The 19,630-nt window shown below is 28.7% G+C and overlaps 6 protein-coding genes across 6 annotated transcripts; all 6 read left to right on the top strand.

The window, feature by feature from the left end:
- The first annotated feature begins 1,160 nt into the window (after positions 1-1,160).
- On the top strand, positions 1,161-2,260 carry LOC116775576 (uncharacterized oxidoreductase TM_0325-like). The gene has a single exon (XM_032668463.2). The coding sequence runs from the start codon at positions 1,270-1,272 to the stop codon at positions 2,038-2,040; it is 771 nt and encodes a 256-aa protein (XP_032524354.2). The 5' UTR covers positions 1,161-1,269; the 3' UTR covers positions 2,041-2,260.
- Positions 2,261-4,853: 2,593 nt separating this feature from the next.
- Positions 4,854-5,303, top strand: LOC116775779 (3-oxoacyl-[acyl-carrier-protein] reductase FabG-like). The gene has a single exon (XM_061524972.1). The coding sequence runs from the start codon at positions 4,854-4,856 to the stop codon at positions 5,301-5,303; it is 450 nt and encodes a 149-aa protein (XP_061380956.1).
- A 2,375-nt stretch (positions 5,304-7,678) lies between these two features.
- Positions 7,679-8,787, top strand: LOC133319725 (uncharacterized oxidoreductase TM_0325-like). Its single transcript, XM_061525075.1, has one exon. The coding sequence runs from the start codon at positions 7,797-7,799 to the stop codon at positions 8,565-8,567; it is 771 nt and encodes a 256-aa protein (XP_061381059.1). The 5' UTR covers positions 7,679-7,796; the 3' UTR covers positions 8,568-8,787.
- Positions 8,788-10,943: 2,156 nt separating this feature from the next.
- On the top strand, positions 10,944-12,052 carry LOC133319726 (uncharacterized oxidoreductase TM_0325-like). Its single transcript, XM_061525076.1, has one exon. The coding sequence runs from the start codon at positions 11,062-11,064 to the stop codon at positions 11,830-11,832; it is 771 nt and encodes a 256-aa protein (XP_061381060.1). The 5' UTR covers positions 10,944-11,061; the 3' UTR covers positions 11,833-12,052.
- Positions 12,053-14,207: 2,155 nt separating this feature from the next.
- On the top strand, positions 14,208-15,663 carry LOC116775575 (3-oxoacyl-[acyl-carrier-protein] reductase FabG-like). Its single transcript, XM_032668462.2, has one exon. It carries the CDS (start codon positions 14,326-14,328, stop codon positions 15,100-15,102), a length of 777 nt encoding a protein of 258 aa, XP_032524353.1. The 5' UTR covers positions 14,208-14,325; the 3' UTR covers positions 15,103-15,663.
- A 70-nt stretch (positions 15,664-15,733) lies between these two features.
- Positions 15,734-16,969, top strand: LOC116775577 (3-oxoacyl-[acyl-carrier-protein] reductase FabG-like). Its single transcript, XM_032668464.2, has one exon. The coding sequence runs from the start codon at positions 15,883-15,885 to the stop codon at positions 16,651-16,653; it is 771 nt and encodes a 256-aa protein (XP_032524355.2). The 5' UTR covers positions 15,734-15,882; the 3' UTR covers positions 16,654-16,969.
- The last annotated feature ends 2,661 nt before the right edge of the window (positions 16,970-19,630 follow it).

Genomic DNA, 19,630 nt, shown 5'->3' with positions numbered 1-19,630 from the left:
CCCGTGATCACGGTTGCTGCAAAGTAACCGAAACGTCGGGATTATGTAGTTTTTAAATAATAAAAATCCGCGTAGTAAATCCGAATAATACTAGTTTTATTTAAAGTATGTAATTATATAAAATGAGAAGGATACCATGGGGTTGGCGCACACTTAAGTATAAAAATCTTTAAGAATATAAAATACAACAATGTATATTTACGCCTAACGTTTTATTTTTATTCCATATAATATAATACATGAGGAAAAACATAAAAAAACTTATAAAATGCAGAAGTTTTGCTACATTACTATAACATAAAAATATAAGGCATCATTGAAATAGCCGCAACTGTTTGTAGATGCTCTTTCGGGTAATTTCTATGCGAGTGATTACTATTTTATTTCAATTATTTTCATATACCTACACATAAAATGTCTAATATATGTAAAAAAATTCAATGTGGTTTTTACAAACTGAGGCCAGTGCCAGATTGAATACGTAGTAAAATTTGTTATTACTATGGACCCCATAAATAAAAACCGGTTCACCTTTGCTAAAGCCAAATTTTTCAGTTGCAAGTTAGCAAGAGGTGGCGTCTTATATATTCTCAGTAATACAAAAATGTGAAATGCTACGCCTATTCTTACTACAAAATCCAAGTCAAATTAAATCTCATATAAATCACACTGTAGAAACCGTGTATCACAAAAAAAAATGAAATGACTTAATATAACTTCAAAAATATTATTATATTTACAGCATAGGTAAGTTAAAGAAAATTAAATATGCAGATGGAGTAGGTGTTTATCGTAGTAAAATATCCCTGGTTTATTTATCGCGCTACAGAAACGAATAATTTGAAATATTATTTCTTATCAATTAAATTTTACACGATAATCAACTTTAGCTTTAAAGTTGTTATTATTAAACAAATATTATTAATTATATTGGCAATAAATTGAATAAGAACTATATTAATTATAAATTATAATAAAAAATTATTACTATGAAAATGATAGGATATTTCATAAATAAAATGGTGGTATACTTAACAAAATTAAATAATGTAGGCAAATATATTAAAATATTTAGCTCTTATAAGCAATATCTTGTCTGTGGTTTGTTTTCCATTTATGACAACCTTAGAATAATGATTTTATCGTTAGCTTTCAAGGTCATTGTTGCTGAGGTATACAACTTACAATTTATAATTACCATTATTTAGTTCCCGCTCTGTACGACGCAACGTGTGTTTCAATTGCTACTACTATACAGATCGCGGCGACATGAGTTTCTCCGATAAAGTAATTTTAGTAACTGGTGCAGGTTCGGGTATTGGCAAGGGTATAGCTATCCACTTCGCTAGATTATCAGCAAAACTTTCGCTTATAGACTCAAATTCTGAAAACTTAAACAGTGTTGCGCAAGAGTGTGAAAATATAAGTAAAATGAAAGTTTTCAAAGTCTTTACCGACATTACCGTCAGAGATGACATAAAAAATGCTGTCAATGATACGGTAAGACATTTTGGGACAATAAACGTTCTAATGAATTGTGCTGAAATCGGTAGCAGAGTTGGTATTTTCAGTCCAAATTTGATGACTATAATGGAAAAAATTATTGCTGTTAATTTAAAAGCAGCTATAGCTTTTACTCATTATGCTGCTGATTCTCTAATAGAGAACAAAGGAAATGTTATTAATATTGCGAGTTTGTTCGCGAGTACTGTAATAAAGGAAGCCTTACCGTATAGTGTGTCGAAAGCTGGTTTGGTCCATTTTACCAGATGTGCGGCCTTGGAACTAGCAGATAAAGGAGTTAGAGTGAATTGTATTTCACCTGGACCAGTTAGAAGCAACATGGTATTGGGAGAATTTGAGACAAAGCAAGAAAATGATGAAAATTGGGACACCTGGGCTAAGGATGCCCCATTGAAACACTTAGTAACTGAGGATGAAGTAGCCGAGCTTGCAGAATTCTTGGCGAGTAATAAAGCGAGGAGTGTCACCGGGACAGATTATATTATTGACTGTGGATGGTCCGTTCAAAAATGTTGACATTATTCTGTTTTATTATTTATGTTGTTATTTATTAAATAGTTTATAGAAAATATTTAAATTGTTTTTAGTTTGTCATAATCATTTTGTTAGCTTTTGTTACATATAGTTAAAAGATTTTTAAATACATATTTAAGTGTATATTTATAAATATTTGTTATCCACATTATCATAATCAATGAAGATTCTTTTTAACTCCAAAATTAAATTATTAAAACAATACCTTTTGACCTTTTTTTCTACAATATATCCCATTATTTGACAAATTTTTATATCATTAGCGCATTGGATACCATTTGTAGTTTTGGACATACATAGTATTGAAATTTCTTCTTTTTTATGAAAAACAGAATATTAGTGTGAAATGTGCTGTGTTATTTTAATGTAAAATGAAAATATACTATCTATCAATGTTACTAATTAAGAACATAATAAAGATAAGGAAAATGGTATATTTATATATCAATTTATTTCAAAACCTAAACTTAACTGGATATGTTTCTTAATCAATTATACTAACTAAATTGTTATATAACATATAAAGTTTGGACTTATAATGTGATAATAATACCCAATTATTACATATATTAAACTTGATAAGATGATATGATATTACATATATTGAACAATTATTACATATACAAAAAAAATTGTCCTAGCAGTAGAAGTAAAATTTAGTTTTTCAAAAAACACACTTTTCGTCTTCCCATCTTAATGTACTAAACATGTTATTTAATTTTCTTTTTTACATATTTTATAGCGTCGATTTAAATTTTCGAAATCTGAACTAAAGACTCAGTCGTATTTTTATATAAAAAAATTCATAGCTAAATTTATCTGAGCGTATCGCTACAAAAAACCAAAACAATTTTTAAACCTTTTTAGGGAGGCATTCACAAAAAACTTCATATTTAGAAACTTTTTTAAACACTAAATGAATATTGTCGTTCAATAACAGTTTGTAAATAGAAATTAACTAAGCGTGGGTCAGCTTACGCATCGCATTAAAATATTTGAATATATGTATATATATTTCACGAATCTGTGTGATTTACCCAAAGTCAATAGTGTACAGAAGTTACAGATTTACCGAAACTCGTACGATCAAAATTTTTTTTATGCTATGGCTTCATTCACACTGGAATATTTTGCCAATGTCAACGTTTTCACTTGATTGACAAATTATAATATTGATTGATTGTGTGGAGAAAACACGAAGGAGCTTATCGAGGATTAAAGGCATTATTTATTTAATTATTATTTTAAATGAGACATGTTAATGATCTATATTGCCTATTATTTGTCTTAACTATAGTTTGTGACCAACATATTTATATTTTGAATGTGAGTGACAACAGTTTGAAAATGAGAGGCTGCATCTCCGTTGCCCGATTCATAGTTTAGTGATCACAGATTAAAAACAATTAGACTGAATTGCTTAACATAAAACGTTGTTTTTAATTACTAAAAAGTAAGTTCGAATATGGGTTTAGTGTTAACCAAATGTTGATCGCACATATGTAGAAATTTACCCATTTTAATGCTAAGCGAAATTGGCTTACAAGTTATTTCACATATATGTTTTAATGATTTTAAGACAGGACTTCCTTGTTTGACAAAAGTACCTATATGAAGATATATTTTCCTTTTTAACAAATACACAATTTTCGGGACGAAATAAAAAATATTATACGTAATTTAACACCGATTTATAATTTCTGTGTTATTGACAAATACGAATACATAATAATTTTAAATGTTATTTTTGTATGTTTTAAATAATTAGGAGAAAGTATCAATGATACTGTAGATAAATAATTTAAGAAGAATTTGTTTCTAATAATTATGCAATAAATCAATTTGAGTAACTTAAAAATGTGACAAATAATAAATCATCATTTATTAATATTAAGCGCAGTCTTGGTTTTCAAAGAAAGCATTTCAATTATATAAAATGCAATTTTAGTAGATAAAAATATCAGTTTTTTTTTTTTCAAAAATCGGTTTAATTTCCTAAGACCTAAAATAAGTCAATCGTAAGAATTATATTAATATACCAATATAAAAATGTCGGCTCACACCCGGTTTATCATAAATAATTAATTAACATTTTTTTATCTCCATCTGTATAAAAAAAAGAACTGTTCAAAAGAAATTACAAAAAACATGACAAAAACGTCGTAAAAAAAACAATGGGCAATTACTTTTTCTGTATCTCTATAGTTAAAATAGAAAAAAGCTTATTGTATTACTAAGTTAATGTCTTCACTCTTAACACTTAACCATTCCCTGGTAGGCCTTCATATCTGTATGTTCTTATATTATAAAACTTGTATCCATGACATATTTATACCTTAAAATCGTCAAGGTCAAAACTGACAAACGATATTCACGGTTTATAATCATATATTGTGGGTACTCAACAAGTGCGTAAACGTTGATCAGATTTGATTCGCTTCGTCAATACAAAAAACATATTCTGGTTACCAAAAATGAGTTTCGCCGATAAAGTTGTGTTAATAACTGGAGCTGGATCGGGAATCGGCAGAGGAATTGCTTTACACTTTTCGAAATTATCCGCAAAATTGTCACTCATCGATATAAATTCCGAAAATATTAGTAACGTTGCGCAAGAATGTGAAAATATAAGTAAAATGAAAGTTTTCAAAGTCTTTACCGACATTACCGTCAGAGATGACATAAAAAATGCTGTCAATGATACGGTAAGACATTATGGGAAAATAAACGTTCTAATGAATTGTGCTGAAATCGGTAGCAGAGTTGGTATTTTCAGTCCAAATTTGATGACTATAATGGAAAAAATTATTGCTGTTAATTTAAAAGCAGCTATAGCTTTTACTCATTATGCTGCTGATTCTCTAATAGAGAACAAAGGAAATGTTATTAATATTGCGAGTTTGTTCGCGAGTACTGTAATAAAGGAAGCCTTACCGTATAGTGTGTCGAAAGCTGGTTTGGTCCATTTTACCAGATGTGCGGCCTTGGAACTAGCAGATAAAGGAGTTAGAGTGAATTGTATTTCACCTGGACCAGTTAGAAGCAACATGGTATTGGGAGAATTTGAGACAAAGCAAGAAAATGATGAAAATTGGGACACCTGGGCTAAGGATGCCCCATTGAAACACTTAGTAACTGAGGATGAAGTAGCCGAGCTTGCAGAATTCTTGGCGAGTAATAAAGCGAGGAGTGTCACCGGGACAGATTATATTATTGACTGTGGATGGTCCGTTCAAAAATGTTGACATTATTCTGTTTTATTATTTATGTTGTTATTTATTAAATAGTTTATAGAAAATATTTAAATTGTTTTTAGTTTGTCATAATCATTTTGTTAGCTTTTGTTACATATAGTTAAAAGATTTTTAAATACATATTTAAGTGTATATTTATAAATATTTGTTATCCACATTATCATAATCAATGAAGATTCTTTTTAACTCCAAAATTAAATTATTAAAACAATACCTTTTGACCTTTTTTTCTACAATATATCCCATTATTTGACAAATTTTTATATCATTAGCGCATTGGATACCATTTGTAGTTTTGGACATACATAGTATTGAAATTTCTTCTTTTTTATGAAAAACAGAAAATTAGTGTGAAATGTGCTGTGTTATTTTAATGTAAAATGAAAATATACTATCTATCAATGTTACTAATTAAGAACATAATAAAGATAAGGAAAATGGTATATTTATATATCAATTTATTTCAAAACCTAAACTTAACTGGATATGTTTCTTAATCAATTATACTAACTAAATTGTTATATAACATATAAAGTTTGGACTTATAATGTGATAATAATACCCAATTATTACATATATTAAACTTGATAAGATGATATGATATTACATATATTGAACAATTATTACATATACAAAAAAATTTGTCCTAGCAGTAGAAGTAAAATTTAGTTTTTCAAAAAACACACTTTTCGTCTTCCAGTCTTAATGTACTAAACATGTTATTTAATTTTCTTTTTTACATATTTTATAGCGTCGATTTAAATTTTCGAAATCTGAACTAAAGACTCAGTCGTATTTTTATATAAAAAAAAATTCATAACTAAATTTATCTGAGCGTATCGCTACAAAAAACCAAAACAATTTTTAAACCTTTTTAGGGAGGCATTCACAAAAAACTTCATATTTAGAAACTATTTTAAACACTAAATGAATATTGTCGTTCAATAACAGTTTGTAAATAGAAATTAACTAAGCGTGGGTCAGCTTACGCATCGCATTAAAATATTTGAATATATGTATATATATTTCACGAATCTGTGTGATTTACCCAAAGTCAATAGTGTACAGAAGTTACAGATTTACCGAAACTCGTACGATCAAAATTTTTTTTATGCTATGGCTTCATTCACACTGGAATATTTTGCCAATGTCAACGTTTTCACTTGATTGACAAATTATAATATTGATTGATTGTGTGGAGAAAACACGAAGGAGCTTATCGAGGATTAAAGGCATTATTTATTTAATTATTATTTTAAATGAGACATGTTAATGATCTATATTGCCTATTATTTGTCTTAACTATAGTTTGTGACCAACATATTTATATTTTGAATGTGAGTGACAACAGTTTGAAAATGAGAGGCTGCATCTCCGTTGCCCGATTCATAGTTTAGTGATCACAGATTAAAAACAATTAGACTGAATTGCTTAACATAAAACGTTGTTTTTAATTACTAAAAAGTAGGTTCGAATATGGGTTTAGTGTTAACCAAATGTTGATCGCACATATGTAGAAATTTACCCATTTTAATGCTAAGCGAAATTGGCTTACAAGTTATTTCACATATATGTTTTAATGATTTTAAGACAGGACTTCCTTGTTTGACAAAAGTACCTATATGAAGATATATTTTCCTTTTTAACAAATACACAATTTTCGGGACGAAATAAAAAATATTATACGTAATTTAACACCGATTTATAATTTCTGTGTTATTGACAAATACGAATACATAATAATTTTAAATGTTATTTTTGTATGTTTTAAATAATTAGGAGAAAGTATCAATGATACTGTAGATAAATAATTTAAGAAGAATTTGTTTCTAATAATTATGCAATAAATCAATTTGAGTAACTTAAAAATGTGACAAATAATAAATCATCATTTATTAATATTAAGCGCAGTCTTGGTTTTCAAAGAAAGCATTTCAATTATATAAAATGCAATTTTAGTAGATAAAAATATCAGTTTTTTTTTTTCAAAAATCGGTTTAATTTCCTAAGACCTAAAATAAGTCAATCGTAAGAATTATATTAATATACCAATATAAAAATGTCGGCTCACACCCGGTTTATCATAAATAATTAATTAACATTTTTTTATCTCCATCTGTATAAAAAAAAGAACTGTTCAAAAGAAATTACAAAAAACATGACAAAAACGTCGTAAAAAAAACAATGGGCAATTACTTTTTCTGTATCTCTATAGTTAAAATAGAAAAAAGCTTATTGTATTACTAAGTTAATGTCTTCACTCTTAACACTTAACCATTCCCTGGTAGGCCTTCATATCTGTATGTTCTTATATTATAAAACTTGTATCCATGACATATTTATACCTTAAAATCGTCAAGGTCAAAACTGACAAACGATATTCACGGTTTATAATCATATATTGTGGGTACTCAACAAGTGCGTAAACGTTGATCAGATTTGATTCGCTTCGTCAATACAAAAAACATATTCTGGTTACCAAAAATGAGTTTCGCCGATAAAGTTGTGTTAATAACTGGAGCTGGATCGGGAATCGGCAGAGGAATTGCTTTACACTTTTCGAAATTATCCGCAAAATTGTCACTCATCGATATAAATTCCGAAAATATTAGTAACGTTGCGCAAGAATGTGAAAATATAAGTAAAATGAAAGTTTTCAAAGTCTTTACCGACATTACCGTCAGAGATGACATAAAAAATGCTGTCAATGATACGGTAAGACATTATGGGAAAATAAACGTTCTAATGAATTGTGCTGAAATCGGTAGCAGAGTTGGTATTTTCAGTCCAAATTTGATGACTATAATGGAAAAAATTATTGCTGTTAATTTAAAAGCAGCTATAGCTTTTACTCATTATGCTGCTGATTCTCTAATAGAGAACAAAGGAAATGTTATTAATATTGCGAGTTTGTTCGCGAGTACTGTAATAAAGGAAGCCTTACCGTATAGTGTGTCGAAAGCTGGTTTGGTCCATTTTACCAGATGTGCGGCCTTGGAACTAGCAGATAAAGGAGTTAGAGTGAATTGTATTTCACCTGGACCAGTTAGAAGCAACATGGTATTGGGAGAATTTGAGACAAAGCAAGAAAATGATGAAAATTGGGACACCTGGGCTAAGGATGCCCCATTGAAACACTTAGTAACTGAGGATGAAGTAGCCGAGCTTGCAGAATTCTTGGCGAGTAATAAAGCGAGGAGTGTCACCGGGACAGATTATATTATTGACTGTGGATGGTCCGTTCAAAAATGTTGACATTATTCTGTTTTATTATTTATGTTGTTATTTATTAAATAGTTTATAGAAAATATTTAAATTGTTTTTAGTTTGTCATAATCATTTTGTTAGCTTTTGTTACATATAGTTAAAAGATTTTTAAATACATATTTAAGTGTATATTTATAAATATTTGTTATCCACATTATCATAATCAATGAAGATTCTTTTTAACTCCAAAATTAAATTATTAAAACAATACCTTTTGACCTTTTTTTCTACAATATATCCCATTATTTGACAAATTTTTATATCATTAGCGCATTGGATACCATTTGTAGTTTTGGACATACATAGTATTGAAATTTCTTCTTTTTTATGAAAAACAGAAAATTAGTGTGAAATGTGCTGTGTTATTTTAATGTAAAATGAAAATATACTATCTATCAATGTTACTAATTAAGAACATAATAAAGATAAGGAAAATGGTATATTTATATATCAATTTATTTCAAAACCTAAACTTAACTGGATATGTTTCTTAATCAATTATACTAACTAAATTGTTATATAACATATAAAGTTTGGACTTATAATGTGATAATAATACCCAATTATTACATATATTAAACTTGATAAGATGATATGATATTACATATATTGAACAATTATTACATATACAAAAAAATTTGTCCTAGCAGTAGAAGTAAAATTTAGTTTTTCAAAAAACACACTTTTCGTCTTCCAGTCTTAATGTACTAAACATGTTATTTAATTTTCTTTTTTACATATTTTATAGCGTCGATTTAAATTTTCGAAATCTGAACTAAAGACTCAGTCGTATTTTTATATAAAAAAAAATTCATAACTAAATTTATCTGAGCGTATCGCTACAAAAAACCAAAACAATTTTTAAACCTTTTTAGGGAGGCATTCACAAAAAACTTCATATTTAGAAACTATTTTAAACACTAAATGAATATTGTCGTTCAATAACAGTTTGTAAATAGAAATTAACTAAGCGTGGGTCAGCTTACGCATCGCATTAAAATATTTGAATATATGTATATATATTTCACGAATCTGTGTGATTTACCCAAAGTCAATAGTGTACAGAAGTTACAGATTTACCGAAACTCGTACGATCAAAATTTTTTTTATGCTATGGCTTCATTCACACTGGAATATTTTGCCAATGTCAACGTTTTTACTTGATTGACAAATTATAATATTGATTGATTGTGTGGAGAAAACACGAAGGAGCTTATCGAGGATTAAAGGCATTATTTATTTAATTATTATTTTAAATGAGACATGTTAATGATCTATATTGCCTATTATTTGTCTTAACTATAGTTTGTGACCAACATATTTATATTTTGAATGTGAGTGACAACAGTTTGAAAATGAGAGGCTGCATCTCCGTTGCCCGATTCATAGTTTAGTGATCACAGATTATAAACAATTAGACTGAATTGCTTAACATAAAACATTGTTTTTAATTACTAAAAAGTAGGTTCGAATATGGGTTTAGTGTTAACCAAATGTTGATCGCACATATGTAGAAATTTACCCATTTTAATGCTAAGCGAAATTGGCTTACAAGTTATTTCACATATATGTTTTAATGATTTTAAGACAGGACTTCCTTGTTTGACAAAAGTACCTATATGAAGATATATTTTCCTTTTTAACAAATACACAATTTTCGGGACGAAATAAAAAATATTATACGTAATTTAACACCGATTTATAATTTCTGTGTTATTGAGAAATACGAATACATAATAATTTTAAATGTTATTTTTGTATGTTTTAAATAATTAGGAGAAAGTATCAATGATACTGTAGATAAATAATTTAAGAAGAATTTGTTTCTAATAATTATGCAATAAATCAATTTGAGTAACTTAAAAATGTGACAAATAATAAATCATCATTTATTAATATTAAGCGCAGTCTTGGTTTTCAAAGAAAGCATTTCAATTATATAAAATGCAATTTTAGTAGATAAAAATATCAGTTTTTTTTTTTTCAAAAATCGGTTTAATTTCCTAAGACCTAAAATAAGTCAATCGTAAGAATTATATTAATATACCAATATAAAAATGTCGGCTCACACCCGGTTTATCATAAATAATTAATTAACATTTTTTTATCTCCATCTGTATAAAAAAAAGAACTGTTCAAAAGAAATTACAAAAAACATGACAAAAACGTCGTAAAAAAAACAATGGGCAATTACTTTTTCTGTATCTCTATAGTTAAAATAGAAAAAAGCTTATTGTATTACTAAGTTAATGTCTTCACTCTTAACACTTAACCATTCCCTGGTAGGCCTTCATATCTGTATGTTCTTATATTATAAAACTTGTATCCATGACATATTTATACCTTAAAATCGTCAAGGTCAAAACTGACAAACGATATTCACGGTTTATAATCATATATTGTGGGTACTCAACAAGTGCGTAAACGTTGATCAGATTTGATTCGCTTCGTCAATACAAAAAACATATTCTGGTTACCAAAAATGAGTTTCGCCGATAAAGTTGTGTTAATAACTGGAGCTGGATCGGGAATCGGCAGAGGAATTGCTTTACACTTTTCGAAATTATCCGCAAAATTGTCACTCATCGATATAAATTCCGAAAATATTAGTAACGTTGCGCAAGAATGTGAAAATATAAGTAAAATGAAAGTTTTCAAAGTCTTTACCGACATTACCGTCAGAGATGACATAAAAAATGCTGTCAATGATACGGTAAGACATTATGGGAAAATAAACGTTCTAATGAATTGTGCTGAAATCGGTAGCAGAGTTGGTATTTTCAGTCCAAATTTGATGACTATAATGGAAAAAATTATTGCTGTTAATTTAAAAGCAGCTATAGCTTTTACTCATTATGCTGCTGATTCTCTAATAGAGAACAAAGGAAATGTTATTAATATTGCGAGTTTGTTCGCGAGTACTGTAATAAAGGAAGCCTTACCGTATAGTGTGTCGAAAGCTGGTTTGGTCCATTTTACCAGATGTGCGGCCTTGGAACTAGCAGATAAAGGAGTTAGAGTGAATTGTATTTCACCTGGACCAGTTAGAAGCAACATGGTATTGGGAGAATTTGAGACAAAGCAAGAAAATGATGAAAATTGGGACACCTGGGCTAAGGATGCCCCATTGAAACACTTAGTAACTGAGGATGAAGTAGCCGAGCTTGCAGAATTCTTGGCGAGTAATAAAGCGAGGAGTGTCACCGGGACAGATTATATTATTGACTGTGGATGGTCCGTTCAAAAATGTTGACATTATTCTGTTTTATTATTTATGTTGTTATTTATTAAATAGTTTATAGAAAATATTTAAATTGTTTTTAGTTTGTCATAATCATTTTGTTAGCTTTTGTTACATATAGTTAAAAGATTTTTAAATACATATTTAAGTGTATATTTATAAATATTTGTTATCCACATTATCATAATCAATGAAGATTCTTTTTAACTCCAAAATTAAATTATTAAAACAATACCTTTTGACCTTTTTTTCTACAATATATCCCATTATTTGACAAATTTTTATATCATTAGCGCATTGGATACCATTTGTAGTTTTGGACATACATAGTATTGAAATTTCTTCTTTTTTATGAAAAACAGAAAATTAGTGTGAAATGTGCTGTGTTATTTTAATGTAAAATGAAAATATACTATCTATCAATGTTACTAATTAAGAACATAATAAAGATAAGGAAAATGGTATATTTATATATCAATTTATTTCAAAACCTAAACTTAACTGGATATGTTTCTTAATCAATTATACTAACTAAATTGTTATATAACATATAAAGTTTGGACTTATAATGTGATAATAATACCCAATTATTACATATATTAAACTTGATAAGATGATATGATATTACATATATTGAACAATTATTACATATACAAAAAATTTGGTCCTAGCAGTAGAAGTAAAATTTAGTTTTTCAAAAAACACACTTTTCGTCTTCCAGTCTTAATGTACTAAACATGTTATTTAATTTTCTTTTTTACATATTTTATAGCGTCGATTTAAATTTTCGAAATCTGAACTAAAGACTCAGTCGTATTTTTATATAAAAAAAATTCATAACTAAATTTATCTGAGCGTATCGCTACAAAAAACCAAAACAATTTTTAAACCTTTTTAGGGAGGCATTCACAAAAAACTTCATATTTAGAAACTATTTTAAACACTAAATGAATATTGTCGTTCAATAACAGTTTGTAAATAGAAATTAACTAAGCGTGGGTCAGCTTACGCATCGCATTAAAATATTTGAATATATGTATATATATTTCACGAATCTGTGTGATTTACCCAAAGTCAATAGTGTACAGAAGTTACAGATTTACCGAAACTCGTACGATCAAAATTTTTTTTATGCTATGGCTTCATTCACACTGGAATATTTTGCCAATGTCAACGTTTTTACTTGATTGACAAATTATAATATTGATTGATTGTGTGGAGAAAACACGAAGGAGCTTATCGAGGATTAAAGGCATTATTTATTTAATTATTATTTTAAATGAGACATGTTAATGATCTATATTGCCTATTATTTGTCTTAACTATAGTTTGTGACCAACATATTTATATTTTGAATGTGAGTGACAACAGTTTGAAAATGAGAGGCTGCATCTCCGTTGCCCGATTCATAGTTTAGTGATCACAGATTATAAACAATTAGACTGAATTGCTTAACATAAAACGTTGTTTTTAATTACTAAAAAGTAGGTTCGAATATGGGTTTAGTGTTAACCAAATGTTGATCGCACATATGTAGAAATTTACCCATTTTAATGCTAAGCGAAATTGGCTTACAAGTTATTTCACATATATGTTTTAATGATTTTAAGACAGGACTTCCTTGTTTGACAAAAGTACCTATATGAAGATATATTTTCCTTTTTAACAAATACACAATTTTCGGGACGAAATAAAAAATATTATACGTAATTTAACACCGATTTATAATTTCTGTGTTATTGAGAAATACGAATACATAATAATTTTAAATGTTATTTTTGTATGTTTTAAATAATTAGGAGAAAGTATCAATGATACTGTAGATAAATAATTTAAGAAGAATTTGTTTCTAATAATTATGCAATAAATCAATTTGAGTAACTTAAAAATGTGACAAATAATAAATCATCATTTATTAATATTAAGCGCAGTCTTGGTTTTCAAAGAAAGCATTTCAATTATATAAAATGCAATTTTAGTAGATAAAAATATCAGTTTTTTTTTTTTCAAAAAACGGTTTAATTTCCTAAGACCTAAAATAAGTCAATCGTAAGAATTATATTAATATACCAATATAAAAATGTCGGCTCACACCCGGTTTATCATAAATAATTAATTAACATTTTTTTATCTCCATCTGTATAAAAAAAAGAACTGTTCAAAAGAAATTACAAAAAACATGACAAAAACGTCGTAAAAAAAACAATGGGCAATTACTTTTTCTGTATCTCTATAGTTAAAATAGAAAAAAGCTTATTGTATTACTAAGTTAATGTCTTCACTCTTAACACTTAACCATTCCCTGGTAGGCCTTCATATCTGTATGTTCTTATATTATAAAACTTGTATCCATGACATATTTATACCTTAAAATCGTCAAGGTCAAAACTGACAAACGATATTCACGGTTTATAATCATATATTGTGGGTACTCAACAAGTGCGTAAACGTTGATCAGATTTGATTCGCTTCGTCAATACAAAAAACATATTCTGGTTACCAAAAATGAGTTTCGCCGATAAAGTTGTGTTAATAACTGGAGCTGGATCGGGAATCGGCAGAGGAATTGCTTTACACTTCTCGAAATTATCCGCAAAATTGTCACTCATCGATATAAATTCCGAAAATATTAGTAACGTTGCGCAAGAATGTGAAAATATAAGTAAAATGAAAGCCTTCACCGTGACCACAGATTTGGGAGATATAAAAAATACGAAATACGTCGTGGATTGCACTAAAAAGGCATATGGTAAAATAGATGTATTAATTAACTGTGCGGGGATAAGCGGTTCAGGTGGAGTTACTAGTGACGTTCTAATGGAGAATTTGGATAAAGTAATTAATATAAACCTTTTATCTCATATTGCTTTAACCAATTACGCCTCAGATGCATTAATAGAAAGCAAAGGATGTGTTATTAATATATCAAGCATTTTTGGTACATCTTGTATTCAAAATGGGATACCATACGCTGTTGCTAAAGCTGGTATGATTCATTTTACAAAATGTGCAGCCTTAGAACTGTCTGAGAAGGGAGTCAGAGTTAATAGTATATCACCTGGACCGGTCAGCACCAACATATTGATGAACAATGGCATGTCTAAAGAGATAAGTGACAAATTCTGGCAGAATATGGCTAACCAAGTCCCATTGAAGGAATTAGTTAGAGCAGAAAAGATTGCTGAAGTGGCCGCATTGATAGCAAGTGACCGAGGCTCCACTATTACAGGATGTGATTATATTATTGACTCCGGGATGTCATTGAAGAGATTTACACTTTAAGTTATTCATTACATACATTTACTAATAACTAAACTTTCTTTACATTTTTGTCATGGTTTAATGTTCAATGTTAAATAATTGACAATAGAGGAAAGTAAAGCTCTTAGACTTAGATTTTCAAAATTATTGATTTATTATAAGGTCATTGGAATATACTAACATGCACTTTTTATCACAATGTTACAGTAAAATATTTTTTTATACACACTTAGCTAGGTAAAAGGTATAATTGATAGGTACCACACCTTTGATACAATTTGGATATAATTTAAAATACAAGGCACATAAAAGTTTGATAACGTTGAATTTGGAAATACACTTGTCCTAATCAGTTATACTTCTTGTCCAAGCTAATGCCTAATGGTACTTCCGAATAACTATTAAATTTAAAATAAATAATTAAAATGTGACAGTTTTACAATGTATAGCTACTCACAGTCATACAATATGCACAACAAAATTACGAAATTTATAATTTTAGATTTACAATTTTCATTATTGTGTAATTTAGAAAAAAAAAATGTTATGAATTAGTGGCCATAAATAATTGCTTTGAAATAATTTATGTTTAAATTTTTTCAAACCTAAATAAGTTGGTTTTAAGTAAAATAAATTTTTATCTGTAGTATATAACAAGTATTAAAAGTGACGTTTCGTAATTTGACTTTTAACGTTAACTGTGAAAGTTTAACTTTCTATCACAACAGTTACTTTAAATTGTTACGTCTTATTTAAGTATCACTTCAATTTTTAAATTAAATACTAGATTATTGGGGAAAAATGTCAATCAAGAATAAAGTTGTCTTGATTACCGGCGCGGGTTCCGGTATAGGGATGGGTATAGCTATACGTTTTGCAAAATCGTGTGCCAAACTATCTCTCATAGATATAAACTCTGATAAACTTGATAATGTTGCACTAAAATGTGAATATGAGAGTAAAGAGAGAGTATTAAAAATCGTTACCGATATTTCTGTTAGAGATAACATAAAAAATGTTGTCAATACTACATTACGTGAGTATGGTAGAATAGACGTCGTTGTGAATTGTGCTGGAACCTCAGGCAATGGATTCATAACAAGTGAAGAATTATTAAATGATTTGGACATAGTTCTTAATATTAATCTTAAGTCTGTTATAGCTTTAACACATTACGCGGCAAATGCATTAATAGAAAGCAAAGGGGGTGTTATCAATATTGCCAGTATGCTGGCATATTTTGTAGGGAAAGGAGCAATTCCTTACATTGTGGCTAAAGCAGGTGTATTACATTTCACAAAATGTGCAGCTTTGGAACTAGCCGAAAAAGGTGTTAGGGTGAATTCTATATCACCTGGGCCGGTTAAGACTAATATATTATTAAATATCATTCAGAATCAGGAAAAAAGTGATGAATTCTGGGATAATCTAGGGAAACAGACTCCATTAGGGCGCTTAGTAAAAGCTGAAGAAATAGCTGAATTGGCTGTATATTTAGCAAGCAATAAAGCAATGAGTATTACTGGCAGTGATTTTCTCATTGATGCTGGGTCGACATTAAGTAAATTATAACTATAGTAATGACTAACATTACTCATGTTAGAATTTACACTTTTTATATTATATAAAGTTTACTTTAATAAATTATTGTCTAGACTGGTGCTCTTAAAGTATGACAAATATAATAAATAATTAGGTGCTATTTTTATAAATAAACTATATGTAAAGCAAAGTAAATGGGTAATTTTGATAATAAATAGTCTATAATGTGCTATTTGTGAAATTAATTATTTTTATATCTTTATTATATTTAAGTATAAATAGACATTGCAAATGTAAATGAGATTAAAATTGATTTCTAATAGGTGAATAAAAATGGTTTCTACGAGCATTTGTTTTATTTATTTAACAATCCTGATCTTATTATAATGAAAAATGGCTCTATTAATGCATGAAGTAAAATAAAAAGCTGACAAGAAAATGGAACTAATACCCTGGATAATAGCAGAATTGTGAATGATTTGTTTAGCCCACAAAGCGAGATTTATTCATAGTAGTGTTATTACCATAATAAGTGACGGGCGGAGTACTAGGCACAAGTTGTTTTAATTTCAAAACATCACGATGTTAGAAGTGGTCAAACATATATTTAGGTACATTTTAGTTTTAAATAAATCTAACACATTAAATAAAATCAGATGTTGATTGTCGCATTGCGCTGTCATGTCAATGTCACTTGTCAAAAAGAAAAAAAAATACGCGACGTATGTAATATATAATTTTTAATACTTACAACTTCAATTTATAATATTTTCAAATATAATTTTAGAGCGTGTTGTAGCTTTGTTATTATAACTGGTACTAATGCAATAATTACAATTATGTTCAATCAAATCTAATCAATCAAATGTTACGATTTGGTTTGAAATTTTTCCGTAGCTTAGCTTTCTGAAAAAACTACTACTACTGCACCGATTACCGAACTGTTATCACCACTCAGTATTCAGCTGAGCTCAGCGTGATTCTCGAGGAAGGTTTTAGTATGTAATTTTTTAAGTTTTTGTATTTACTTGTGTGTATATTAACGATATTTGTTGAAGATGTCGGGAAAACATGAGCCGTTTGAGAGCTCTAAACGAAAATGCTGCCTAAAGTCTTCGAGATATAACAAAACAATATAAGGTGGAATTGTCTATCTTATATAGGTCTACAGAAAAGTCGGCGCTGGCAAATGTCTAGAACTTAAGGATATGTTTATACCTTAAGGATAACATATTATATCCATTTTACAACTCTTAAAAATTGGCATTCCTAAAACGTTTATTGGAAAGCTATTTACAGAAATACGGTATTAAGTCTTATCAAGATAAATTACTTCATTTTTAAGCCGACACCAGTATCTGTAAATTACTTTTTAAATTCATTTTAATCACGCGTACCATTTGAAAGTTATCATAATATAAGTTTAATAATTCTCAATATTAAATTAAAAGGCTATTTTATATTTTTTATAGAGAACCCGTGCGAAGCCGTTGTGGTACCAAGTCTTTTTTTTATAAATTTTAAATTACTTGTTTTATTTAAAAAAGTAATGGGGATAAAGTTGGAGATAATTTAATTTTCTACGTGTCATAAAAATATTATAAGAATTGCTCGTTTAGAAAATATATCTTGAAAACTCTTTGCGCTCATTTTTTAAAAATTGCGATCAGGGTAGTGACTCTACAAACGTGAACTTACCTTACGTTAAATCTTCTACACATAAAAAAATAATTAAACTATTAAAAAACTGGAACTTGAGGCCTTAAAAAAATATAACATTTGAAGCGTTTAGCTAACGCTGACAAGTCCTTTGGTAATTTTTTACACGACAAAATATTTAGCTTTAAAACTGTTCTCGGGAACATTTAAAAGGAATAACCTTCATAATAACAAATGCCATTTATTGGTTTTATCTTATCTTGTGCGATACACAACGATAAAAGTAAATATTGCAACTGGAAACAAACATTTGTCAAACAATAACAATGTACTTAGAGAATACAATGTACCTAAAGTATAAGTACAAGAAAAGTTTGTTAAGAGATAAGGTTTATGTTAAATAAAGCTATGTATTTTTGGTAATTGAAACATAAATTGACAATTGAATCTGATACTTTATTAGATTAAAGATTTTTGAATACCAATATGTCACACATATGATTTTAGTTTTGTATTTAAAGCGATAATATGAAAAATCTTTTGGTTTTATTTTATTTTGGTATATCTATAGGCTCAAAATGTATATTAAGATGGTTTAAAACTGTTGTACCTACATATTAAAGTAATAGGGGTTTAACATATTTTATAGGTTGTAGAGCCTAGCTGTGGTCAAGTAACTACAGCTCGAACATGGGCTGGCTCGACAGGGGAAGTGGCACTCTCTCACAGAATATCGGCGTGAAGTAGTCATTAATGACTGCGTTTCGTCCAATGAGTGAGAGAGCCGGTTGCCCTTTCCCTGTTCCCACCCTTTTCTGCAATTTCCTTATTCCAACCCCTCCCTTTCCCTCAACAACCAAGGTTTGCAACGCATCCACAACAGCTCTGTTGCGGATGTCCATGAGCGACGGTGGCTACTGCCCATCAAGTAGACCGTCTGCTCGTTTGCCACCTGTCACATTAAAAAAAAATCAGTAAAAACATTCAACAATACATTTTAAATTTAAATAATCTCAATTATAATTTGTTATTAATTATTTACTAATTCGTTTCGTTTAATATCACGGAGTTGTAATGCAAAGATCTTGGTATAGGTATTTTGTGATGTTCAAATGACAATTTATGTTTATCATTATATCAAAAACAATGTTAGACTGTTCTGTAAGTAGTTTGTGAAGTTAATTAATAATTCTTTTCACAGTGCGGATGATGTTCATCATCCATCGTTTAAAACTTTTTTTTTTTTCACGGCCCCAGAATTCCTTGTTCCGGAATAAGATAGGTAGGTTTTAATTATCATATAAGTAATTGCTAACTACTTGTACTTCAAAACGATTGCGGGTATCTC

This window comes from Danaus plexippus, chromosome 27, assembly GCF_018135715.1.
Source record: "Danaus plexippus chromosome 27, MEX_DaPlex, whole genome shotgun sequence".
NCBI classification, from domain to species: domain Eukaryota; kingdom Metazoa; phylum Arthropoda; class Insecta; order Lepidoptera; family Nymphalidae; genus Danaus; species Danaus plexippus.
The sequence above is the reverse complement of the archived record's forward strand: the minus strand, read 5'-3'. Positions and strand labels throughout refer to the sequence as shown.

Excerpts from the sequence above, each read along its gene's own strand:
- LOC116775779 (XM_061524972.1), top strand. The coding sequence starts at position 4,854 with ATGGAAAAAATTATTGCTGTTAATTTAAAAGCAGCTATAGCTTTTACT.
- LOC133319726 (XM_061525076.1), top strand. The coding sequence starts at position 11,062 with ATGAGTTTCGCCGATAAAGTTGTGTTAATAACTGGAGCTGGATCGGGA.
- LOC116775576 (XM_032668463.2), top strand. The coding sequence starts at position 1,270 with ATGAGTTTCTCCGATAAAGTAATTTTAGTAACTGGTGCAGGTTCGGGT.
- LOC133319725 (XM_061525075.1), top strand. The coding sequence starts at position 7,797 with ATGAGTTTCGCCGATAAAGTTGTGTTAATAACTGGAGCTGGATCGGGA.
- LOC116775577 (XM_032668464.2), top strand. The coding sequence starts at position 15,883 with ATGTCAATCAAGAATAAAGTTGTCTTGATTACCGGCGCGGGTTCCGGT.
- LOC116775575 (XM_032668462.2), top strand. The coding sequence starts at position 14,326 with ATGAGTTTCGCCGATAAAGTTGTGTTAATAACTGGAGCTGGATCGGGA.